Raw genomic sequence first — 27,437 nt, forward strand, 5'->3', positions numbered from 1 at the left:
TATTGAGGGAATTAAGATGTTGTTTTATAAGGAAATAGTCTTAATTACAGGGTAAGACTGATGTATTTGGGTGCTGAAATATCATAAAGGAGTAAATTTAACATCAGTCAGCCTCCTGATTTAAAATGAGGAATGTGGATCATCTTGTGAAAGATGAACAGTGGTTGCAGAAGTGACCAGAAGCTGCTCGTCAGGTTGCCGTTGCCTATCTTCATAACTGACAGAGTCCTGAAACCTATGACACTGTGATACTGATATAGTAAAATGAGTCATTTCTAAAATATGAAACAAGCATATAGTTATACTTTAATCCATATTTCATTTAAGTCTGTGCAGCTGTAAGATGCTTCTCCTGTTTGTCATGTTAAACTAGCATAGACCAAAAACCAAATAATAGCCCAAAATACAAAGTTTTCCTCATACATTTTATGACTGTATTCTTTTACAGGTTGAACTGTGTGCATTAGGCCTGCACAATATATCGTTTGAACATCGCAATATGCACATGTGCAATAGTCACATCGCGCATGTGATGTGACTATCGCATTTCCCCCATTTATTGGAGAAATGGGAAAAAAGCAACTGAAATTGGAACCTATTCTATTTTGTACAGAGACATAGCCTCCTGGATCCCTTTCATATACAGCAATCTTTATCATTCACAGATAAACCCCCTTAGCCTGGATTAAACGGTATTATAGGAATACAATGGTGTCATTGTGAGTCAACCAAATTCTTCCCAAACAGAGATATTCAAGTCATCTGGTGAAAATTCTTCTTTGTTTAATATCATAACATATATCGCAACCCCCCAAAAAATCGCAATGTCAGTTTTTCCCAATATCGTGCAGCCCTAGTGTGCATGTTTGTTTGTATGATAAAGGCTTATTTTATGTCAAGTAATTGTTTACTTCTTTGTTATTTGTTTTTTGTTGTTAGGTTTCGTTTTCGCTAACCTGCATTACTGCCTGGATTAACTCTTGTTATATCACAGAGGTATTTTGACCCCCCAACTGTTGTAACTGTTACCTGTTCCATCATGACCAAGTGAATAAACTAAACTAAAGGAAAGTACCAGTGCATTGGATCAGGAAATGGAAGTCAACATTTTGAGTGGTACAACTTCAGGTAAAACCTCTATTTTACTAAACAGAACATTACTCGACTCTGCTTTGACCTGTCAGGGACTGCAGATGAAAATTAGCCTTACGCCAAAAAAAAGAGTCACACAAAAGTATAAATGTTTGCTTTTTATCCTTTCAGTACAGTTAAATTGCAAAGCTATGGAAACAAATTCTTCAAAAACTTAAACCCTAACTGAGAGAAAAGAAAGGAGAACCACCTTCCACCCCACCCCAAACCAACTTACTTCTTTGTATTCATTATTAAAGAGTTTAAACTGTGATTACTATGGATTCTGGATGCAACAACAAATTTTAATCTTGGATATCAAGACTTTCAAGACTATCTATAATATAGAATAGAATAGAATATAAGACTATCAGCAAAAGCTTTTTATGCATTTGTAAGCTTAAGGCTAGCTTTATACTGCCTCTTTAGTATCATTATTCTGTTTTTATTGTTATTGCATTACTGAACTTTTTTGTGAGCTGCTGTGACAACAAAAAGAATCCCCCAAGGGGGTTCAATAAATAATATTTCATTCTATTAAACAGATAGCTCATTAAATAAATAAATAATTAAATAAATAAATAAATGTGTTTTATAAATAAAATTTATTATTATTAATATTATTATTAATATTAACATTATTATTATCATACAAATTAATACAAGCGTTATATAAATAAAATGTATAACAACAACTACAACAATAATAATAATAATAAATACATGGAAAAATAAATAAATAAATAATCTCATTAAATCTTGTAACACGACTTTATTCTTGAAATCTACACACCAATAAATTGCTTATTGCTGATTAAAACTATGGTGTGACTGATGTGCTGTATATAAAAAACACAACATAACCATTTAAAGAGTGTTCTTCACACTCAAACACAACATTCATTCATAAGTTTTAACATCAGCTGTGCTATTTTAGTTCATCATCCTCTTTGTTTTTGCGATTTATTTAATATTATTGTCAAAAACTGCTTTGGTTTTTGCATCATCCGTACAACATTTGTACTCTTACCAGTTTAAAATGCAGAGAGAAGACTGTTTTGTTTTACAGTATCACACCCAGATAAAAGCCCTAAAGAAAGAAGCTTCACTGTGCAAAGCATGCTGGGATATAGAGTAACACTTTCATGAGAGACCCCCAAAACAGATGTAATAAACTGATGTGACCAATATTTAGGATTTTCTGCTAATTGTAGGGAAATAGAAAATATGAATGTAGATAGTGCTAGATCCAAACACATCTCCCTCCACTGACCGCTCATCTCTTAACCTCTCAAACACACACTGGGGGCCTGGGTTGGAAGATCATGTGTTTGAGGGATCCTGGTGTCTCAAAAGAGCTCCATTTGGCTCGAGGGTTTGCCATGCAGCAAGAGAGTTAATAGTCTGCATTTAGAGGCCGAGGCGCCCCCTGCTCTCACCGGTGAGGAGGGATGGATGAATCCAGTGGATGGGCAGCTCCTGGCAAATCTCCCAGATCTTGGAGTCAAAGAGGAAGGCTGGGTTAACGATGGGCTCCTCAGCAGGAACCCACACTTGGGAGTCGTCTACCTTCGTTTCCAGGGCCACGGTTTCATCCACCTGCTAGAAAACACACACACACCCACACACACATACGTATATAACATGGCATGTAATAGCCTGCAAAATTGTTCAGGCCCCACACAAAGTAATGTCCTGAATTTGCTCCCTCCTCCCCTGAGTCATGCAGCAGCTTCATCCTCGGCGTTTTATCTTCAACCCCTGTCCTCCGAGAGGGCGGCAACTTCCTGACTCCTGACTCCCCCTGCCCTGACTCTCCTCCTCTTCCCCTCCCTCTCCTTCTCAAGCCTGCGGCGTCCTCTTTCTATTATAGATCATTGAAATTCACAGACAGTGATGATTTGACTTTTAAATGACTTTAGAAGTGGTCTTCATTACTCTGAGTGTGGCTGCAATATCGTTTAATGTGACAGACACAATAAAGCCTTGCATTCTCCTCCCTTCTCCCCCCTTTGCCTCCTTCTCTCCTTCTCCACCCCCTCCCCCTTCCACAACAATGCCTCGCTTGGCACCCGGCATTATCAGAGGGCTTAATTTGTTGATACTGTAGTTCATGAGCTGTAAAGTAAACTATTATTGCTTAATGATAGGGACTACATGTCAGCGCTGTCTAATAGAGACATATGAAGGGGATTTGGTAATGCTCTCCCCTAACAGTAAAGATATTTATTTTCTTCATGTATATGTAAATACGCACACAAACAACACTTCTTTCCATTCCCTTGTTAATTAGCAACCCAGAACGGAAAACAGTTGACTTGACAAATGTTTTTACAAGGTGATTTTCTCCCAGTCTGAGGCTTAATTGCACATTAGTTAAGCTTGACGTAGAATCCTGGGGCTATAGTGGAGGCAAGAATCATTAATAACGGGTCGTGGCCCCCTCCCTCACGTTCACCCCTGTCACTCTCGCTTAAATTAGAGTTTCGCTTTTCATGCTGCTTCTTGTTTGTCACTGTGCCACACAGCTGTGACCTGCAGAGAGGAAGAAAAGTGCACTTTGTCACTTTAAAGATGGGGTTTGGGCGCGGCAGGTGATGCACTCTTGTCTACTTTAAAGCAGACTATAAATGACTGGTAGGTCTACTCATGAGGTTAACCTGCGTTGAATTAGTGCTTTGGCTATTCCTGTAGAAGCAGAAATTAAAGTCAACCTCAAATAACACAAACACAACTCTCTAATTGGACCTCCTATCTACTCAGGCCAAGTGAGTCTTCTTCAGAGAGTAAATGGAGGTCACGACAGGGGGCTCACAACATGGCTTTGACTTCACAGTTGAGAAACGGCTCCAATAACTTGTAGGAAAGGGCCTGGGGGGGACGTGGTAAAGGTCAGTGTTTTAGCATGGGGCAAGGATTTCTAAATGCCAGTTGACAAGCACAAAGACAACATGATTACAGTCCTACAGTTTACACACACTCCTGAAAGGCTTTTCTATTTTGCTATTGACAAATGATATATCATTAGGACACAAGCAACTTTTTATCAAGTACTGGACCTTGGGAATGACGGTAATTTCTTTTGGGCTGCCAGCTCCTGCTGTATATACACTTTCCGCCTACAGTGCAGGACTTAATTATACACCGGTTGTGCTGTAGTTAATGAATTTAGCCTCTCCTGCCACTGTGTCCCGAGGGGAGAAACTCTGTCTGCATGACACACTGTGTAGAGTGCTGCTATGTTTGCCAGAGATCAACAAAGATTTGCTTGTGATGTGCTTTCTGTGCAAAATACAGGCAGGAGAAATTTTATGAGGTGAAACAGTTTGGTTTATAGCAATATTCAAGCAACTCACAAGGAGAACAATGCATGCCTCATAAATGTTTAAACTGTGAAATTAACAGTGAATACTTGTTCATCTGAGTCAAATTATAAGGGCACTTCTTTAAATTTAAGCTAGTAAAAGGCAATGAAGCCTTTGGTGTTGAGTAGAATTTGAGACATTTGAAAAAGCAAATGTAAATTAGCCAATTAGAAAACAATCTTGGTTAAAACCATGTTCAATTTCAAACCGACAAAATGCAAAGTTAATGGATCGAGCAAAAATTGTATTGTATTATAATGTATTTTATTATCACATAATATCATTATATAGTATATCATATTGTATCATATCATAGCATACCATTTCAAAGTGTATCACATCATATAGTGTCAAATTGTATGGTTTCATCAAATGTCATTTAAAAGCATAGCTTATGCTACATATCATAGCACATAATGTCATATGAATTGGAATCACATCATATCATATTACTGCATATTGTATCATATCATTAAGTATGAATTTGTTTTGAAATCATATTGTAACATCTCATATCATGTGTTACAACTTATTAACCTTAATGGTGCTCTGCAAATGATGCTGACACCTCTCCAGCTATCAACCCAATTCCTGATCTTTGTCTAAGCTGGGACTTGAACCAGCAACCTTTTGACTACAAACCCAAGTGCCAATGGACTGAGCTACTGCCTTCTTCTTCTACTGCCTTCCCCATTGTGTTAGACGGTACGGTACGGTAAGGTACGGTACGATACAGTACGATACGGTTCGGTACGGTACGGTACGGTACGGTACGGTACCTAGGGATGGGTACCTTTTGTAGGTACCGACCGAATTCTGTCAAAAGTACAGGGTACCGATTCACGTAAACCCAAAAGGAACCATGTTTAGGTACCTAAATGCATCCTTGTGACTATGAAGGAGTGGAAGAGTAGGCAATTTTCCATGCTGGGCATGAACACAGCATTGCAAGGATGTATAATATATTGAAGAAAAAAATATGTTAAATTAAAAAATGTTTATGTTCTATTATAAAAAAAATGATATTTTGTACCACATTCACACAAAAAAGTACCAAAAATGGTACCGTTGAGTACCAACACGATTGCCAGGTACCGGGCATTGGTACCATATCGTTTCAAGTGCGAAAGGTACCCATCCCTAATGGTGCTGCATCGTATCGTATGGTTTTGTTCTAAATTTTGTCTAACTATTTTAAATTGTGCCAAATTGTATTTCATCATATCATACCCTATATCATATTGTCATCCACAGTATAATAAAAACACATGCACATCACACAGGTGCAGGTGCAATCAAGCAGAAACATCAAGCAGAAAAAGAGAATAGTCATTTCCAAACAGAGTAGATTAGTTTGCACTTTTTTGACCTGTTGGTCTTTGTCAGGAGAGAGTCCTTACCTTAAGACCTGAGCTTTCCAGTGATTGCACCTGAGAGGTTTTACTGGTCAGCCTGCTGTGAGTGAGCTAAAGTACTCATGAGGACAACATGAGATAAAAACTAAACAAATTGTACTGTGCCTCCAGGACTGTAGTGCAGTCAGCTCCTCTGCTGTTGTGCTCTCCTTCAGAGTCCTGTTTTCTCTGTTTGCTGCTGCTGTCTGAGTGGGAGGTTTTGGGTTGCTGGGTGAGCTTTGGTCATCCATATTAAGTGGTTGTTTAATGGAGCAAGCAGCATCCGTTGACAATGTTAAAGGTTGTGAGGGAGGCAGATGGTGGTTTCTGTGTCAAACTGGGGGAACTGGAATGAAGCTAAGGGATTACTCCTCAGACATTTCATAGAGGAGGCAAATTGAAAAGGGAGGAAAAATCCCTGGCAAACAATCTGTGTTTTTCACCTGGTTTTCCCTCGCTGGGGATGCATTTCCTTATCAGCTGCTTGCAGTTTTTCCACAATTTTTGCCATTGTCTTTTTTACCTCGGCTCCAAAGCCTGCCGCAGCTGCTCTGAGCCTTCTTTCCTGTAAGCCTGTGGCTTGGTTAAGCTAGGAACCATTACTGCTCATCTTTAACCCCTGTGAGCTTCATGTGTTTCACCACCTGAGGAGGAACTTGTGCTGATCTTTTTCAGGGTCACATGGGTGGATTTTCAAAGAGGACGGATCAAGGGTTGCTGTCTAATGTGAGAACAGAGCCCGGTGAAGTCAGGCCAAGGTCATGTTTTATTACCTTAATATGGCCCCTTTGATATTTACTGAGCCTCTCTTGTGCAATCCAGTGTTTTTTCTTTGGGAAAACATCTTTTGTAGCAACACTAGCACTACCACAGAGAGGGGTAAATAGAGTGGAAAAAAAAACTATGTATGAACTTTGTGGGAGAATATTGTGCGGCATTTGTATTGTTTCAAACATATTGGTCAAATTATTACTCCAAATTACTTTGACATTTCAGGAAAAACAATTATTTAATTTCCTGCCGGGAGTTGGCTGTGATGATCAATGTCATTTTTATGGACAGTTGTTGGCCATGCACCCATTATAAATCCACTACACATCCTGAATTTTCAGATTAGCATTATTCATTACTGCTGTCACTTTTCTTATTCAACAGAATTGGCCCGTCTGTGTCTGTGTTTGGACCAATTCCTCTTCTCCAAGCCTCGGCAATGTCATTTTCCTGTATATCTCTATGCCACCTTACTCAAACATCAAATTGCCCTGTTTCCCCATTTCCTCATCAGCCCTGAAGCATACACAGCGTCCCATTTCCACTTATTCTTCTCCCAGACTGTTGTAGTTGATGATTCATGTGTTTTTGACAGACCTGCTCCAGCACTTTATTTTGCATCTATGCATGTCTGAGTTCGTGTCCTTTTCCATTCCTCAAACCCTATTTTGCCCCAGTTTCTCTAATATTGCCATGATTGGGTTTCTATGGGTGCTTTTCAACCAGATGTTCCAGGAACTTTTAGTTTCTGGTTAAATATTCCCTGGGAACCACGTCGTTTCTGTGCCACATTATTTGTCTGTGTTTTCACCACCTGCCGACGACCTGAGTAGATCATGTAAATTAGGCGAATGATGTTTAGAGAAGAAAATAAAGGTCATTGCAACACACCATCAGACCAGTAGAGGGCACCAAAACAATGACCAGGAGGCAGACAAGCCAACAACACTCAAATGAGCTTGTTAGCATTCAGCCCGTGCTGGTTTTGAGGATAGATTTGTGAACTCTTGAAAGGAGACAAGCGCTGTTGGCAAAACTGTTGCTGGTCGAGGCCATTTTAAAAAAAGGCCCAAAGAGCAAACTGGGCTGGAAGTTGTAAATAAATTCTTAAGCTGTCAGTAGTTTTAAAATGTCATGTAATACTGTGGCTCTCATACACAGAGGGCACAAAAACAAAGACAGCTGCTTCACACACCTTCTTGTCTCTCGTCACTTTTCACATCTGTACCATCTGCATACATTTCTTTCTTAACATGCAAACAACAGAAATTGAGCCACCAGCAGCTCTCACACACTTATTACATATTCTCATTATCACTTAAAGCTTAGGCTTAGCCAGCTGGGATAAAACCATGAATATGACCAAATCAAAATTTAGATTAACACAGCAGTGACGCCCACAGTATGCTCAGTGCCCTTCACTTTATTTACAGGCTCTTTGATTCTGCATCAAAACCTTGATATATATCCTTTCCTTCTGTTTTTGTCGTAACAAGCCTTAATCTGTTTTAAGTGTTTTTTAATGGCCGTACATGGAGGAAATGTGAGCATGTGAGGGTATATTATGAGGCTGGTTCATGTGGGCTTGTTTCTCAGTGGATTGGGATTTATTAAAGGGACACTAAATGCAAGAGTGCAAGTTTTGGGTTCTATACACTGTTGTTTAAATGAGACCCATGGGGGTCACTGTGCCCCGCCAAAAAATAGGAAAGCCATTAAGTCCCTCTGTTGTACCCTAACGAGTCAATTGTACAATTAAGATATTATACTGCTTAAACAGACAACATATTAATACATGATGCTTGTGTGTGCAGGCAATCAGGCAAGGGCAAGCTAATAGTTTCCACTGGTTTCCAGGCCTGACCAATGCTTTGTTGTGCTGTAGATGGATTGGTTGATGCTTCTAGGCCTTTTCAAAAAGCTAGAAAACCATCAGACCTCTACACTTTAAAACATGAAGACAGCAGAGTGGGCCTGGTGTTTGATTGACGACTTTCAGCTGAATGTACCCTTCTCAAACTGGATTAGATCATCATTAAATACTTATCTGATGAGGATATTCTGACACATGTATGTATATGTGCAGACCTGATCAGAATCTTAAGACCAGTTGAAAAATTGCAAGAATTTACCTTTTGCACATTTGGTTCTTAATGGTCTTAAGGTTTTAAGGTTTTAAGTAGAGCTACAATATGCAAAAGCAAGAAGGGGTGGTGTGACAAAAAGCCATCCATCCCCAAATGTCCCCTTTTTGGATTTAAATCAGGGGAACATGTGGGATGGTCCAAAAGAGTGATGTTATTCTTCCTGAAGAAGTCCTTTGTCAAGCGAGCATTGTGACCTGCAGCGTTGTCCTGTTGAAAAACCAGCTGTTACCACACAGACCAGGGCCCTCAGTCATGAGGGATGCCCACTGCAACATCTGCACGTAACCAGTCGCCGTTTGACCACCCTGCACCACCTGAAGCTCCAGTGTTCACTGAATGAAAAAGTCCCAGATCATGATGGATCCCCTCCACTAATAATAATAATTTCTATTAAGTACTTAATTAATCCCAAAGGGAAATTCTATGCCAGGTAGAAAACATTTCAGGATCTCCTTGTCATGCCAGTAACGTTGGAAGCCATCTGGACTCACCAGTAAAACTTTTTCCCACCTTTCAATGTCCCATGTTTGATGCTCCCTGGCAAAGTCTAAACTGGCACTTTTGTGGCGGAGAAGGAGACAAGGACTTTGAATTCATTTCTCGTTTTTGAAACCCTCTTTCCTCAGATGCCGTCTGCAGTCGGCACCAGTAAGGACCTTGACTTGGGCCAAGGACCGCCCTGTGTCTCGACGGCCAGTCAATCCGATCCTCCGGCTCAGCGCAGGTGTATTTTTTGGGGTCTACCACTTGACATTTTGGTTCCATAATGCTCAGAAACTTTCTAAAAATGTAGAACGACTGTCTTACTGCGCCCAACCTCTGCATCAATGGCACGCTGCGAGAGGCCTTGCTTATGCAGCTCGACGATCCGACCACGATCAAGAAGAGACAGCTTCTTAGCTTTAGCCATCAGGAGGGCATGACCATGTGAATGCCTGACAGAAAATGAAAATTTTGAGCAGATTTTGGCTTTAATAGGCTGTGGTCTTAAACTTTTGATCAGGTAATAAACAACAACCTATTTCTTTTTTTTTTTTTTAATTACAAGTTCCAAATGTTTTTTGTCACACTCCCCCTTCTTGCTTTTGCATATTGTGGCTCTACTTAAAACCTCATTAAGGTCCAAATGTGCAAAATGCATATTTTAGCAATTTTTCAACTGGTCTTAAGATTTTGATCAGGTTTAGAAAACTTAACTAGCCTAGGATGCATTCCCAAGGACTTCTGTTCAACATCTGTTGTTAACTGGATATCCACTGACACATTCAGCTGTTATCCAGTTTACAGGGTCACTTTTTAAACTGGAACACTGGAAGCTGACAGAGACACATTCACACCATCAGGCTGAAAGACCATTGCTTAGGGGTTGTTAATTTAAATATAACCCCTAAGCAATTTGTTGTGAATTTATTACCCAAGATCAAAATTTGGTCCCTAGTTCCTGTGGTTTAGAAAGCAAAGTTATTGGGGAAAGTTCCTACAGTTCAAAAATATCTGTAATGAGCAGCTGTTAAAAGTTATTCGCCAAGTTGCCAGATGAAATTGCAAAACATTAAGTTAAAGCTGTTTTTGTTATTTTATTATTTGATAATAACATCTTGCTTTTAAAAATCAGCATTAATAACACAATGGACCAGGATATTCATCTCTATAAGCATTTCTTCAGATGGACATGCAGCTCTTAAACCTGACTCTACTTTGTAAAGCTGCATACAAACCTCATTTCAAGGACACAACACTGCATGTTTTCTTTCCTTGTCATCATTTTTCAGCTTGTCATACAGGAGGTTTATGGCTGAATGTTTGTTGTCATGAACTGAAAATACCTCAGGGATGAAACAACAGGCTTTTATGGAGGTTATTTCTTGAACAAATAATGAAGCTTGCATGTGGCAGTCTTAATAAAGGCTTCTGCAACCGCCAGCATAAGTCCTCTCCACTTTCTTGGCCTTGGTTGATTCACTTTAGAGCTGAGAATTAAACCAATTAGGCTGTACAGTGCACTAAAGAAGACAGATATGGCATGGACATATGGTGCTGCTTGGGCAATTAGCATGTGTAAACGTGGATCAGACGTTATCTAGATGAGAGGACGAAAAGACAGTGTTTGGTTTCTTTTAGCCTGAAACAGCTTGTGTTCTTTAAGTTAAAACTGTGTCTGGGTTTAGCTTGGACTGACTGCATTATTCTGTTTTTAAAATGAGCCGGTGGGCCGGGAGCGTCTGATATTTGCCAGCTACTGTACTTCTTCCCAGCTACAATGTGAAATGTAAATGAGAGCATGCAAGCAGAAGAGACATTTGAGAGTGGGATTTTCTCTTTGAACATACAGCCCACTCAGTGAAATGCACTGTGACACAGAGAAATTGGGGATTTTGATTGATTGAATCTCTTCCCCTTCCTTTTTTGCAGAAGTTCACATACCACTGTAAAAATTCCCAGCGAAGTAGAATGAATCACCCTAAACTTAGAGAGGCAGCCTTGTGAATTTTACAAAGCAATCCTCTCTTAAAAAATACGGTTTTAATGGCTTACCTCTCACTCAGACCACTCTTGCACCCTTCCTCCTTTAGGCTATTTGGGTAGAGCCTTTGGAGGAGATGATTAAAAATTAATATTGGCTCAAGATTGACAGCAAACAGCATTTGAAGTGAGCCACAAAGAGGCTACGGGTTTGTGGGCAGCTTTCTGACAGTTTCACAGGCATCCAAACCCTAGTTTATTCTTCAGTGAGAGGGCGGGGGAGCCGGGATAAGATGGACAGGCTGAGGATTTGTGTGGTGCTCTCAGTGCTCTACTCTGGTTATCTCCCGACAGTATGCATGACAGCGTCTGCAGGACTACAGAGAACCCGGGGAACAGACAGCTGTGGGAGGAGACTCACCACTGACTCTGTGTCCTCAGCCTCCACCTCTGCCACTGTGGGTAGCTTTCTGGTTTGGGTCCTGATGTAGCACCTCTGATGTTCAGCAAACCGGATTCCAGTGATTCCCTTTGAAAAAAAAAGAAGAAGAAATGAAGGCCATGCTCAGATATTCAGATATATGTATGATTCATTAGCTCTCTGTGATGTGAGTATCCCGTAACTGGGGCGATCATTTTAAAACGCCCATCTTTTTGCTCATAATCAAAGCTCTTAAAAAAGCCAAAGAAGTTAAAACCTAATGAGTGAGAAGAGGTGTGTGTTTGATCTTTTTTTCTTTGCATGGTATAAAATTGATGACTGCTCGGCCCTTGCAACACAGATCTTGCTTTCAAGCTGAATAGAAGCAAAAGGCGGGGGTGTTTCAACGTGGATGTATAATACTTTATAGCCGGATAGATCGCACAGGAGAGCCAGGCGACATTGTTGAGAATGAAGTGTTTTCTACAGAGAGTGCCCCCATTGAATTAGGCAGTCATAGGTCCCTGTCACTCTCTTAATCTGCCCAGTCGAGTGTGGAGTCGGTCTCTTCAGCTCCACTGATGATCCTCCGCCATGTGGACTGTGGCTCTATTCACTCTGACACACTGAGCCTCAATAGGCAAGAAAGATCAGTTAATTCTCTCGCTGCCATTCTATGTTAATCTAAGATATTCAGCTGGAATAAGTCTGAAAGACTTTCACTTGATCAGATTGTATCCAATTTATTTTCTGCAGGGTAGTGCTGCTCATTCAGCACACCATATTAGAACAGACGGCAGGATCTACATCTGCCACGCCGCTTTTAAATTGTATCAACTGGAATGAGCAGCACCATGAAAATGGACTTGATTCAATCTAAATGTAATTACAGTAACATGGTGATTGCAATGACGTCTCCTTTGAATCGGTTAACTTGACCATGTGGAGGATGTTTCTGTGTTTTTTGTAGAGCTGTCACTCTGGGGACTAGATACCAGCCACACAAGACATGATACAAAGTGATGCCTGTCATAATCTGCCGTGTGTAATTTCATCACCGTGGAAAAAGGATGGGGCAATAATGGTCTGGAGCACAAAAGCATAATGTTTGTGCCATGCTTTATTGTGATGAGTCTCTATTTAATTTGGGTCTGCTGAATTGGTGAGCTGCAGCACAAGAGGAGAGGGCGATGTTGTGATGAGATACAGTGATTACTGGGGGGGTCGGTCAATCAGAAAATGAAGAAGGGCACATTAACACGGGGATGAGAAATGGAAAAGCAATGCCATTTTTTAACATATCTATGTGTGGGATGCTCATTTGCGTCTAATAACATGTCATCGCCTGTACCCTTCAGCTCCTGTATAAAAACAACAGAAGTCATGCCAGAAGCCATTAGCTTGGTCATTGCATGGATACCATCAACATCATTTATATATTTGAGGAATGGATTCGGACAGATGAACGCTGGAGGGTATTATTTGTGCTTCACTATTATTTGGTCTGTGAAAAGGATGCGGTTCGGTGTACAGCTGAAGAAAGAAAGGTAAGCTTTTATCATGAAATTCCCCTCTGACCAGCACATCCTCATGGCTGAAGGCGATCTGAAGGCAGACAGAAAAAAAGTTTAAAAGCAGAACAATACTGGGTCGTATTTATACTCGGAGAAAACTTTACTGAGAGGAGCGAGCGCATCTCTGCAAGCAGCTCACTTTTCATCAGAGTTAAACAACAGAAAGGCTTCCTTTGGGATTTAAATAGTGTGATTAACTACAGCTACAAAGACAAAATGCTTGCTGTCAATGGTAAATGTTGTCCAAAGCCTTGCTGAACTCTGAAAACTCAAATATCTTCCTGAATGATTTACCTAGCTGCAAAAGAAAACACAAAAAACAAACTGAGGATATTTTTTCTCACATGCTAATAGAAAACTGGTTAGAATAACGTGGCTCACTTAAAAAATAGTTTAACCTTTTGCTCTTTTTACATCATGAATTTGACCACCAAAATTAAAGCGGACAAAAAAGACAGGAGGAAAAAAAATGAAGGAGAGAATGAAACGAGAGATTCACTCAAGAATATTTTAACTTGATGTGGACAAAAGAGATGGAGACACTACACTTTAAAATGTGATTTTGCACATTTGTTATTCTAGCATATTATGACAAAATATTACTGAAGTTTTTGTGATAACTCTTAATAATAAGTTGGCATTGACTCAACTACAAAATATATTTCAACTTGAAAATCGGTGTCCGAATGAATCAGAAATGCATGTTGACTTGAGGATGAAGGAATTCAGGTGAGTATCGAGGGGTTATCAGTCTGTGTTATCATAAATATGCGCACGCATCTGGACCGCAGAAGCAGCATTTAGCTCCATTCATTCAGACAAGTTGCCGTTTTTTAAACACTAAATTCAACCTGTTAGAAGCACACTTTTTCTGTGGACAACTGTCAAAGACAATACTACACAATAGAGGCAACTTCTGACAAGTTTCGACCGTTACAGCGCAACCGGTGTTTCGGTGTTAATAGCGACCATGCTAACTGGTGACTTTCAGCCAACGGCAGCCGTGATTTATAGCCAAGAGTCACCAGTTAACTGGGTCACACTTTATACTGATACACCAGCCACGTCTGCGTGTGTGTAATTAAATGTGCTGTCTTTATCCAACCTCACTTAACCAGGTTTGACTGCAAACAAGCAATAATAACTGCTGATACTCAAAATCCAGATTTGACTTTGTTCATTTAATGAAAAAGTTGGTTTGGGGCTGACCAAACATGGACTCAATATGGAAAGTAAATAATGACTGAACCTATAGATTATGATTAACAGATAACGGATTTTATGTCCAAAGTAAAATTAGGGAATATTATGAAACGATGCTTACATCCTGGTCTGTCACAGTCTGTTAGTGTCCATGAATAATGCAGTCATGAGCATCAAGTGAGAGTTGTGTTTCCTCTCTGGGTACACGCTAGGTTTCTCTGCTAAAAACGTCTGTCCACCTAATATCTGTCCACTTGCTGATCTCTTCTGTCCACTCACTGCTATTTCACAAACCTGGGAGAATTTTACCGTCTGTCAAAACAATGACATTAAGTTAAAAAATGTCAGTTGACAAACCATTATACTCGGCAGTGCTTCTGCACCCAAGCTGCGCACGCATCTGCCGTTGTTGATAAAAAAATAATCCCTAAAAAGTTATTACCCAGAATGCTTTTGTGAGTTGTGATCTAAACATTATTGTCACCATGAGAGCCTCAAACTGTTTTGTGAAGCTGCAATCTTCAGTTAATACCCAGAATGCCTTTATGAATACGATTTTTTTTTGTCACCGTAAGTAAGGAAGGTACCCAATGGATATAAAACCCTACTGCACAATGTACAGCTTTACAGGTGATTTCAGACCGTCTGAGCCAAATATTGTGGTGTATTGTCTACCTTCCATATTAAGGAAGAGGAGTCTGTGCCTCATAGCTCAAACCTGACTTTAGTACCCCATGATACAGACCATTCATCTGGGAAATGGATTTATAATGTCAAACAACAACCTGGAGAAGTTAAGGTAACTAACAAATAAAAATGATATAAACAAAAAATAAAGGTTAACACAACTGACATTTTTGGTTGAGTTGAAATAGATTAATAATTTCAAACAACTACCTGAAGAAGTTGGGTTTACTAAAAAGTCTAAATCAACCAAACTAAGAAAAGGGTTGACATGAGACAACTTATTTAATCAAGATAAGTTCTGTTGGTGTTGGAACAAAAAAAAAAAAAAAGTATTTTTTGACCTAACATAAAACTTTGAGGCAGCCCTTGAAATCATATTTTTACGTTAAAACAAATTACATTTAAAAGTGTACATTATTTTTAAATTACTTAGACACACAGAGCAGACACTAACAATTGAATTTAACTTTGCTTGAATGTTTAACTCTATGCAAGCCACATCCCCTATGAAAGACGAGCATGGCACATGAAAAACCACCAGTGCACTGAACGTGAGAGAAGAGCGATAGTTAAGGCGATACCAGCGTGTCACATGATAGTTACAGTCGAGGTAAAGGTAGCACCTAAATTAGAGAATTTGAGCAACATTATGGGGATTACAGGGTTCTTGGTTCACCTTATCCAGACAGACAAACCCCTGAGCTTGGCCTGAAGACATCAGAAAGAAAAGCCAATTTAATGGTGTTTGTCCCAAAAAGGGGTCACTTACCCACAGGTCTGACAAAATGAAATACAGGGAGAAGTCCAAGTGCAAGCAGACTTTTTTTCTTTCTGAAGAAAATTACACCGGACTCCTAGACACGAGACTTTTGTTCAGGGTGCTGAACAGACAATGTTACTCAGATAACATTAGACTATTTACAAAAGAGAAGTAATATTAGAGTAAAAATGTCTCCTTAAAAGAAATGGATGGAAATGGATCCTTAAATGATGGATGAATGGATTTTTGACTAGCTCACTCCTTTTCTTATCCTGTCTTTTCTTTCTTTCTTTTTAAACTAATATTTCGGGTTGAATTAGGCAAAATGAGTTAACACTTTCCACTAAAGTCTGTCACTGACAACCTGACCTGGGACAGCCTTACATTGGAGATTTTTTAGAGCGATTTTAAAATTGCTTGAGACCAAATATATGAGACGGTTGGGACCAATTTCCAACAGACCTCAGATCTGTCACACCACATGTTTCTAGAAGACCATCAAACCACACACTTGGTGTTTTGGGAGACTAACCGCAACAAACAGGACTGTTGGTGTCAATATCAACCTGAACCATATCTTGATTTAACCAACATATAAATGAATTTAGACTGAACAGTTAACTTCCAAACTTCCACCTTCAGTAGTTGGTTTGGAAGCAGAAAACTGCCCTTATTGCAGCACAATGTTGAGTTTAAAATCTGAAATGCTGTTCCAGTTGGCCATCACCTTCAGAGACTAGTCTTAGTGGTAGTCCCAGTGGTGCTTGTAGCCTGTATTTTTCCCAAAACACGCCATGGCAATTTCAAAATGAGAGAAATATGAAAGCCACTGCGGCTCATTGTGGCTCACTGTGGGCTATCGAATGCTAACATGGTGATGCAGATGTGCTGTATGCATATCGTTTGAAAGTGTATAAAATATATCTTCAACCCTGACAGACGTGAGTCTCTTACTGCTGCCACGAACAAGGGAGCGATGGGTGAGGATGCACATCTGTAAGACCAGACGAAAGGCTTTGTGGATTGTGTTTTAACTTTCCTTTGATTTGCAGTTTAAATGTTTACACTCAGTTTGTTGTTGTAATGAATTTATATTCCAAAAAGATTTTCCTAAATATGCTTTTTGTTCAATCGCCAGAGTATTTATGATGGGCTTGTTGTCGTATAATGTGACTCTTTCTCTCTCGTGATGAGTCTGTCTCCGGTTTTTCCATTTGTCTCTGGTTTAAATGAGTTTAGTATTGGACTGAGACAATAGTGAATGTATTTTGCCTGTGGTATACACAGTCCTGGTGGCATAATCCCCTCATTTTCCATTCCTCACACAGCCCTGCGGCTCGATGAAGTCTGTTTTGAAGGTAGCTGTGAAATAACATGCAACAGCCCCTTTTTGTATTCAAAAATCTTTTCTAGCATCAGGACATAAGCTACCACTTAGTATACCCTATTGTAAGTTCTGTGTGGGTTTCCTTGCCCCCCTTTTTTCTTTCTGTCTCACAATAAGGTTTGAATTACTCTGCTCACTCGCTTGCTTCTTAGTCTTCCATGGTGGAGCACTGAATCAAACAAATCTCCTCAGGGGATGTGCTTCACTAACAGGAAGCGGAACAAGCAACAGGCGTGTGTCTTTATACATGTGTGTGTGGGTATGTGGGGCACGCACACACACACACACACACACACACACACACATATACACACAGTACGCTCGGTAAAAAAGAGGGATTGATTGCAGAGGTTAAAGTTTTTCCACTGCTTTGCTTAGTTTCCATCAAACCACCAGTTAAAATTCACAAAGACCATTGTTACAAAAATGAAAACAACTCAACATAGGTCTGTGTTTTTCCTCGATGAGGTGTATCCTGTAACTTCCAGCTTTGCATCCCAACATTTCACAGCAAATAATGGAGACAAAATAAGAGCATTCATTACCCAGTCAAGCAGCACGCTTCTGTCTCTGAGGTGCAGCGTGTGTGTAACCTCCTGCACACTCCAGCAGGATTTAGGAATGAAAGGTAAGTTAATGAGTTCTGCTGGAGACAAAATTGCAGTTGAAAAAAAATGGTTTGAGGAACAAATAGAGATGGATTCTTAATGGTGTTTGCCTCTGTACTCTGAAGAAGTTACTGTATACTATTAGCAGGAGAAAAACACTCTTAGAAAGAGACTAATCTTTCTTTCTAGGCCGCTGTGAGTCACCAAAACACAAAATGCTTGTGTGTCGAGTAGTCTTCCCATGATTGTTTGTCTCAGATGTTTCAAACCTATGTTACCATTTTCATTTACAGGGACCATGGGCTCTAATTTCGTGGACCAGGCGCAAGTGCAGGCGCACCTGCCCTGCGCGGGCCTTCGCCACACGGACAGGGTGTGACCAGCGTACTTTGCAAGTTTCCTGCAGTGCCAAGAGAGGCACTCAAGGCGCAGAGGAGCGCAGAGGAGCACGTCCATGCCTCCCCGCGCAAATAGCAGAGAGGGAGGAGAAAAGCCGTGAGTGGGTTTAACACCGGTGAGCGCTGTTTTCACCAATCAAATGAGTGCCTCTCCTCCCCTTTAAATGCACTGCGGCCGAGGCGCAGTGTCTGATTGGTCTGACTGATCCCCGCCACCGCTGTCCCTGCAGCAGGAGAATGGACAGCGGGGCCAACGGAGGACATGAAGCGCGTCACCGTGTGGGCCAGCTCCCGGGACAGATGTAATCTGTTCCTTTGTCATTAATAGGAGTACAAAAATAAGAGACAGTTACACAGCTGGCTTATCCATTCAGAATACTTTTGATCCACCTGCACTCCTGGTTTGTCATCACCAAATAGCAGAACCTTTGGTGATATACTCTCCTGGTGTCTCCGCCTTATCCCCCTTACAATATTGTACTCCATCTTTTTAGATCACGTGAAAAATAAAGACTAAAACAGAGAAATATGGGAATTTACGGGTAAATCCTGAGTGACATACATTTATTTTGTCACTTTTATCTTCGTCTTTTCTCTCCCTCTTTTCTTTGAATTAAATGAAATGAGAGAAGCCAGATATATACTCTGTATCAGATGTTAAGGCTGTTTAATTGTTTATTGTTTAATTGTAAGATGTGCATCAAACTTCCAGCTGCCGTCAGGTTACCTTTCCATTATGACAAACGGCTTTAATCCGACATCAGATGTCACGGGACAGTTAATATAGATAAAAATGTATATGCTGGTCCAGACAGTTGCATTAAATAGCGATTGCTGTGATTGTTTATTGCATTAGAATGTGCCTGACACTCTGGAAACCTGCCTCTGAGGCTTTGTTGACATGTGCGCACATGTGTGCCTGTCACCAAATTACAGCTGCGGAGGGTGCACTCTGCTTTGCACCAAGAATAGACCAGGTTGGAGCTGGCGAGCTTTCAGCGCACTTTCTGAGCTGTTTTTGGCACAAAATTGTCACTGCGCCAACATGAATCTGCTGACACCTCCCCCCTGGTGCGCCGTCAACTCCCCCTGGTGCGCCGTCACACCCATCTCTGCGCAGACACACTACTAAATTGTCAGATTGGCAGCGCACGGCGGTGCGTTGCACGAAATTAACACTGCACGGGGTGTGCCAGGCTTGCGCCCCCTGCGCTGCACCACAAAATTAGAGCCCAAAATATCATTGAAGTTGAAACTAGGGATTCATACTATGAACCAGCTCTTTGAAAAAGGGCAGGATGTGAACAGCTCTTCCTGTGCTGCGGAGGAGACATGAGCACAGACGAGAGGAGAATAACAGCCGTCAGGGCCTTGTTTAACCTCATACTTACATTTTTGAAGTCGTGCACCTCAACAACCTCCTGGCTCCCGTTTCCCATTCTGAAAATCTCAATGCGCTGACCGGGGTCAATCTCCATCACGCTGTCTGTCTCCACGCCATCCAGCACGGCTTTGTACTGATGGTCGTACACCTGAAAGGACATACACACCGTCATTGTTGTTGGAAATGTATCAGCAAAACACAAGTGTATTTATCATTTGCTGCACTTTTCAAGCCTTTTGTGGGACAGAAAAGTAAAAGCCTGTCAAAGCAGAGTCCATCCAAAGTGACCTTTCATAAGTCACAAATGAGCTTTAAACAACTGTATTATAGAGTCAGGCTGTATAAGAACAGCCTGTCCTGACCTCTGAATGGCTGCCCACTGCTCTGAGTTTTGTGGGCTTTTCAATAAGTATGGTGCTGACGGCTGTGTCCCAAGACAGAAAAACAATCAGGCCAATGAAAGGTTAGAATCTTCCTGTTTCAGACAAAGAAAAAAACAACTAGAAATTCAACAAAAGTGGCAAAAAATGATGATGTTGACATACCTGCAGAGGTTATACCAGGTCAGAAAACAGATAAAACCAACACACACACACACACACCTATATTTTTTCCAATAGACAGCTCTGAAAATGCCCATGACAGAAGGAATGTGTTGGTTGCCTGTGATTGAAATCAATCAGAGAAACACTGAAAAAGGCAAAATGTCAGACTGAGGCGGTCAGAAAACAGCAGTTGGGTTTAATTATAAGGCTGGAAGAAGAAAAATACCCTTAAAGGTTTAAAATACTTCCTGTATATTTGTTAGGAGTATTTTAAATGTAAACTGTTCTATTTTTCATTAATGGCCCTCACTGTATTTGTACACACTACTTGACGGCTAAGGAGATTTGTACTAAATAAGGCCCTGTTTGCATGACAACTATCATCTGAAAATGTTAAACACAGTGGAAAAAAATCTGCGTTTACACAGCAGAAGTGGAGCGACAGATGCACATTTTGTATAAAGACAGTCAGCAGATTCAGCAGATTCAGCAGCACATGCACAACACAGTAGTCCACAGCAGTATTGTTGAACTGTTGTATGCGCTTGCGCCAAGGGGAGACTTCAGTGTTTCCACAGAAAATGCAGCTTACTGTTTACACAGCAACGGTGTTGGCAGCGTTTCAGAAAAATCCCACTCTGGAGGCTGATTTTAAAAGTTTGCGTTTTAAGTCCGCTATAACACCATTTCTGAGTAATCGTGAGGCCGAAACGCTACAAAATTTTTGCATTGTTGTGTAAACGGCCCCTGTATACAGCATGCTTAGGCTAGGTTCGGCAGCAGACATCTGAGAGGAAAGAGAAGGGATCTTATCTTCTCTCCTCTCTTTAATTTTTGACCAAGTGGCATTATTTCTCCTCCTTATCCTGATCCACTGACTTTTTTTACTACTTCATTTGACATCTCTTTTAATAAGTATCACTAAATGCAAATATTGCAGGTTTATGTGCTGACTTACAGCTTCTGTGAATGAGGCTGTTTTGGCTCATGTTGGATACAGTGTGGTGTGTTGCCAGCTCCAGCTATGGAGACAGTAATCCCTATTTGGAGATACCTTATGGAAAAGTAGGAAACTTCTTGGGCATGAAGCTTCAATATGAGAAGTGTTCTAGTTTTCATATCTGCTACATGTTTCAGAAGACTTTGTGTTGTGTGTCGACTGTTGGACACCAACTAGTACTTGCAGCAGATGAATAGGTGCTGTCCTGTGGAGTGTAATAGACCAAGAAATGATAGCGTTTATGTATTTACTAAGAATTAAACCCAGTCTTCGAAAAGGAAAACTTGGCTGGAGGTTGTTTTCAGACGATGATTGTGGATAGGTGTTGTGCTGTAGAAAGCCCCCCTGCCGTAAAATGTACCCCCTCGTGGTAGCATGCACACACTACTCATCTGTTGGGAAAGTGAAGGATTGGCCTCAATAGCACCAACAAAGGCAGGAGAGAATATTATTATAATATTGTTTAGGGACATACAAGAGAAGATCATTGGTTGCTTAAGCTCCTCTAAGAGCATAAATAACAGATGTTCTTCTCAACACAGAATTGGATAAATGTGAATGCAAACCAGCACCTTTGGTATATTCTGTGAAAATATACCCCAGCCATGATTACAAAATCAATGAAACTGATTTTTTAAGCAAGCTGAATGTATTTGACATGTATTTACCCTGGCCAAATCACGAAGGGGTGCATTTCACAGCAGGGGGGCTTTCTAAGGCACAGCATACGCACCAAGAATGTGGTATAAGAGTAAAAATGACCTTTTTCAATCTGTAGTCTTGTTTTTTTGGTGTAAATTTTTAAATTGTACATGTTTGAAGTTTCAGTTGCTTTGTTGTATTTTTGCTTTTTCTTGTTCTTGTATCTGGATTCTGTTTGTCAGAGAAATTGGATTAAATATAATGAGAATGAATAAGCCTTCAAAGCTGCTCTTTGTCACCTGTCAGAGTGAATTAAACCCTGTAATAAAATGATGAAATATAAAACTAGGGATCTAATCGTGGAAATTTTATTGTGGAATCTTTTATTTTGAAGGGATTGCAGCAGAGTGCCCTCTATACAATAATGTACCTATATAGATGTGGCTTTTGGGTCGGGGCTTGTCATTAATGGTTGATGGTGGGTCCTCAGTCAGGCCAGACCAGTGGAGAAGCACTGATTAAAGTCCAAATCAACCAGGACAAAGGGTGTAACAGGGATTAAAGGTCCCATATTATGCAAAAATCACTTTTAAATCTTTTAGTGAAATTTGTGGGTCTTTGGCTTTCCTCCCAGCCCACAAAATGTGATATTTAATCACAGAACCTGTACTCGGTGGTGCTTGTGAATGTAAAATCCTGACCTAAAACGGGATCTTGCTCCCCTACCAGCGGGGAGGAGTTGAAGAGCCATCACTGCTCTGTTTTTGGCTGTAAACAGCCACATAGTTCCATGCACAAGCTTCCCATCTTGGAGGTAGACAGGTCTAAGTGGCTAGAGTTAATTTATGAGGGAAATGTGCCAGCTACACTTAGTAAAACGTGTGTGCTAGTCACTTCACGGCCAACTGCTTTTCCAACTTTGGACAGTACAACAGAGGGCTAGCCAATAGACTGGTCCTGAATCCAGGCGCATTTACCAACCATCCGCCAACAAACCTTGGACCCTGGAAATGTGAGTATTTTAAATGCTGTGTGTTGTGGAGCAGATGGAAGAGCTTTTCCTCAGTGTCCCCCCTGTCACTGTGTTAGCTTCAGGATGCTAACTTTAGCTGCGGTCAGCCTGTTGTTTTAGCCTGTAATGCTGCAGTAAACAAGCTTCACTGTTTTCTAAACATTGTGCACTCCTGTGCACCGCTCTCAGTGACGCGGAAGAGCAGGTGGTATCAGCGGTGGCTCATTTACATATGAAGGTCACGCCCACTAAATCAGACTGTTCTGAACAGAGGGGCTATGAGAGCCTGGAAACAATGCTGCTGTGCTTGATTTATTGGCTTTTTGGACCTAAACATGTTACTACCATTCCATGAAGACATCAATGATCCATATTAAACTGCAGAAAAGGAGCATAATATGGGACCTTTAAATCTGACCCTGGATAACTGAAACCAGAGGAAGCTGTTTCTGAGGTGTGGTTTTGCATGGTTAATGTATCAAACACTGACGCAAAGTTTGAGATTAGCTTTCGAATTCTTACAACATCATCCTCTGCAGTATTGGCTGAGTATCTTACAAATTGTTTCTGCCTGGCACGCAACTTCTGACCATAATAGAAAAAACAATCACTTGTGCATTGACGAAATTTATGTTGACAATCTATAAAGTTAAATAAAAGACTGCTCGATAGACAGTGCCCAAAATAAAGACCTTTTAATCTCCCACACAGGCAAAGCCCTCTCCTCACTGTTGCCTCAAAGCAGTGTTGTTTATCACAACTGCTTGCTTGTGTAGTGTTCTTGGACACGCTTGGGTAGCTCTTAAAATTCTCCGTCTGAAAAATGATTCATGCCCACCAGCTAAAAAGATGCTATTAATATTTATGTGAGGGTTGTGTTATGATGAGAAATATATTGCTGAGTTCATCTTCATCTGTCTCAGCGGCAAATCAGAGCCTCGCCAATGAGACGCATGATTAATGAATACAGTCGGATGGGAGTCCATCAGGATTTACGGCCCTCATCAAAAACATGTGAATGTCCGCTGACACTAAATTAGCTTTCACCCCGTGCTCTTTAACATGTCCAGCTTCTCGACGTGTCTGCTTGCTTTAGACAAAGAACGTTTGCAGCATATACAGTGCAGCTTTCTTTTTTCTGTTGGAGAACAGAGTAATAATGTTCAAATGGGATATAATTCTTAATAGGAGATCACTGTGAGACTGACTCTGTGCTATAAATCTCTATTATCATGGGTGGCAGAAGCTCGGGATCCAAGAGAGGGAGAACTTAAAATCGTCAGGAGAAGCCAAATTAAGATGGGCCTGAAATTTAAGTGTCAATTGAGCAGTTATGGATAAAATTGGGGCTATTAAACAGTCTGCAAGTCTGTGTGGTGAATTAAAGTTCTATTTGAGCATTTCTTTTATATTAACATAAAGGTGGAATGAGGGAATAGAAACTGGAGGCTTATTGATTTATACTAAAACAGTGAATTACATTTTCAGCAGGCTATCTCTTTTGATGAAAATCCAGCCGTGAGAATCTCCCCGCCGCACCAGAGTGAAATAGATAATAATGTATTACAACAGTTTGACTTCAACTGGTTCAATATCCAAAGCTGCTGCTGTGCCCCATCATCGGCATGCTGAAAATAGAAATGAATAGCCCCTATACTGCTGCCCTGGATTCTTCAAGATGCTCGAGCCTATTGGGAAACTTGCAGTGTGATGTATGCTCCAACAAGGGGAGGATTTGGGAAATAGCATAATATTTTCCCTCATTGTAATGCTATTGATTGCTTTAATTTGTTTTTGTGCCGAATCTCATTATTTTTCTTGTTCATTTACGTCTGCAAACTTCAGTGGGAATGCGGAGGGGACTTTGTTTCTCATAATTTACTCATCTTGTACCGTTTCCAAAAAGCAAATCTACACTAACTGTCACTTTGCTGCAAAACCTTTAAAAAATGCTCTGTGAAAGTTAATTAGCTGCCCATATGACACTGAACAGGGAGATAAAAGGCCAGCTCAGAGGGAAATCTCCAATTTATGGTACACTCTGTACAAGGACTCTGAAAGGCCTTCTTATGAATACCTTTGTCACATAGACTCTAAAAACACCTGAAACTCCTCAGACACTGTGCAATGTGAGATTAAAGCGGCAGCAGGCAAGATTTTTATTCAAAAACACATCTGAATCAGGGCCATGGACGCACGCTTTAGAGGACATGTGCACAACAAAGAAAAGGACACCAAGTGTATATGTCTAGTATAAATACAATGACACTGAATCTCAAGAGCTTGAGACTTTTGCTCCATTACTCATATGGTAATTATATAACAAGTGTATAGACCCTTAAATCTCAGGAGCTAGCAATTTAGTTACATAATTTTTTCATCACAACACAAGTTATCAGAATATGTTTGCTGCAGGGACATCACATGGTATTAAGAAAGAGTTATAAAACCCAAAGGTCAGTTAAATAGAAAATCAGATGATGTATAAAAATGTATTCAAGTGTATGCAGGAGTTCACAGTCTACACATTTGTAGCCAAAGGCTTTATTTGCTTGAAGGGTACCTCATCTCTAAACTAGAAAAGCACCCAGAGAGCACAGACCTCCACCAAGCATATTGTGATTGTCACCAACACTTTAGTCCTACTTTAATGTTATACTCCCTTTCAGCGGACTGTCTGCTACAATTTGGTGTTAGTTACAGGTTTGTACGATAATTTTTTACCTGAAAGTGTTGAAAATGATGATGACCCAGTACATATTTCATATTCCAGATCTTAGTATCCAGAATATTAGCAGGATCTGGATCGTATTTTTACATCTGTCAGAAATTATGGTGACCTAATCTTGTAATGTTTTGCAAAGCAATCCGACCATTTATGGTGGAGTTATACACATATGGTGAAAATGGCCCTATCTCACAATGATATAGAATCTTCTAAAAAAACACCTGTATCCAGACAGTGATCCAGTTCACTTCCAAAATTTAATCACTTCTTCCTTATCACATTTTGAACATTTCCTTAAAATTTTATACAGATCCGTTGGTTAGTTTTTGAGTTATGTTGTTTACAGACAAACAGACAGACTCTCCAAAAAAACATAACCTCCTTGGTGGAGGTAGTTAGTTGTTGGTGCATCATGAGGTGAAAGGAGTCTTTTTATCTTATCTATGCTTGTAAACATTGATTGTAGCAAAATGATCACAATAACCAAGTGTATAGCATTAGAGCACTGCTAACATCTAGACGAATCTGAACTACATTAAACTTTACTACCCTAAGAGGAAGAATCAACCTAAGTTAAAGCAGCACAGCTTTAGAAGCCTACAGAGCATGTGAGCGGAGTGAAGCAGTGGGAATTGCTCCCTGCTCCCAAAGGTGTCCGCCTCCGTAGCACCCTGGTCTAAGAGATGATCTAGCTGATAATCAGCAGAATCAAGATATTGCCCATTCTGCCATAGCAGTTCTGATGACTACATGACTGGCAAAGCCAAGGTGATTTATAATTAGACTTAATAGTGCTTTTAGTGTAATATCCAGGATATAAGATGCAGTGTTTTACAAGACTCAGTTTTCTTTGGAGGTTTCCTTAAAAGATTATGGGTAAGATCATGTTTCTGGAGACTTACATTAGAATAGAATAGAATAGAATAGAATAGAATAGAATAGAATAGAATAGAATAGAATAGAATAGAATAGAATAGAATAGAATAGAAATATTTTATTTATCCCCAAGGGGAAATTCAGAAGTCACAGCAGCAATCAAGAAAATCAAAAGTAAGAAAGTGTATAGAAAGTGCAAAAAGGTCCATTAAGAAAACAGATGATGACAGCTTGTCCATCATTGCCCAGTCACCCAGCCTCCACCTCCACAGGGCCCAGGACTGACCAATGTGACGTTGGTGTCTGATGTTTGCTCCGTTAGCCATGTCTGTGAATAGCATGATGCTACTTTGCCTTCTGGTATTCCATCTGTTGCTGGGTTAGCATGGCTAGCTTGTCCATCTTATTGGAGATAGATCTGACATTCCCAATAACAATGGATGAAAGGACAGGTTGATGTTGTCACTTCTTAGCTCACACCTGAGAACCAGCACGTCGTCCTCACCTCCTTCTCCTCACCTTATGGGGAAACATCAGGCCTTGCACCAGTTAGCATTGACATGCTACAGGCTGCTAACAGCTGATTTCACATGTAAACAATGCAGCCATGGTTACATGTAGGATCTCCAGACAAACACTGGAACAAAAATAGTAAAAATAGTAAAAAAAAATAATAATAATAATTGAAAACATAATCAGTTTGGTGTCTTTGACAAACAAATGAGCAACACAAAGTAATGACCCACTATAATTACAAAGATGATAAAAAAGGGACAAAAAAATCACAAGAAAGAGACAAAGAAGAGAAAGTTGCCACAACAGGCAGCCCAACAGAGCGGTGCCTAGCAACATAAGAATATAACATTAAGAAATGTGCACTTTCTATGCAGTAGTGTAGCTCCCTCTAGTACTTTTAAGTGTTCCCACTTTGTTGCTACCAA

The 27,437-nt window shown here is 40.3% G+C and overlaps 1 protein-coding gene across 1 annotated transcript in view; it reads right to left on the bottom strand.

The window, feature by feature from the left end:
- tnmd (tenomodulin) overlaps positions 1-27,437 on the bottom strand; it is a 69,716-nt gene that overhangs the window by 10,700 nt on the left and 31,579 nt on the right. The window contains exons 3-5 of the mRNA XM_074674372.1: positions 19,701-19,841; positions 11,693-11,800; positions 2,571-2,733 (exon numbers count right to left, since the gene is read on the bottom strand). Coding sequence (XP_074530473.1) covers positions 2,571-2,733; positions 11,693-11,800; positions 19,701-19,841 — 412 coding nt within the window. The remainder of the gene's footprint in view (positions 1-2,570; positions 2,734-11,692; positions 11,801-19,700; positions 19,842-27,437) is intronic.

This window comes from Halichoeres trimaculatus, unplaced genomic scaffold (assembly GCF_033239565.1).
Source record: "Halichoeres trimaculatus isolate MK-OKI-2021-1 unplaced genomic scaffold, fHalTri1.1 fHalTri1_scaffold_7, whole genome shotgun sequence".
In the NCBI taxonomy this organism is placed as follows: Eukaryota; Metazoa; Chordata; class Actinopteri; order Labriformes; family Labridae; genus Halichoeres; species Halichoeres trimaculatus.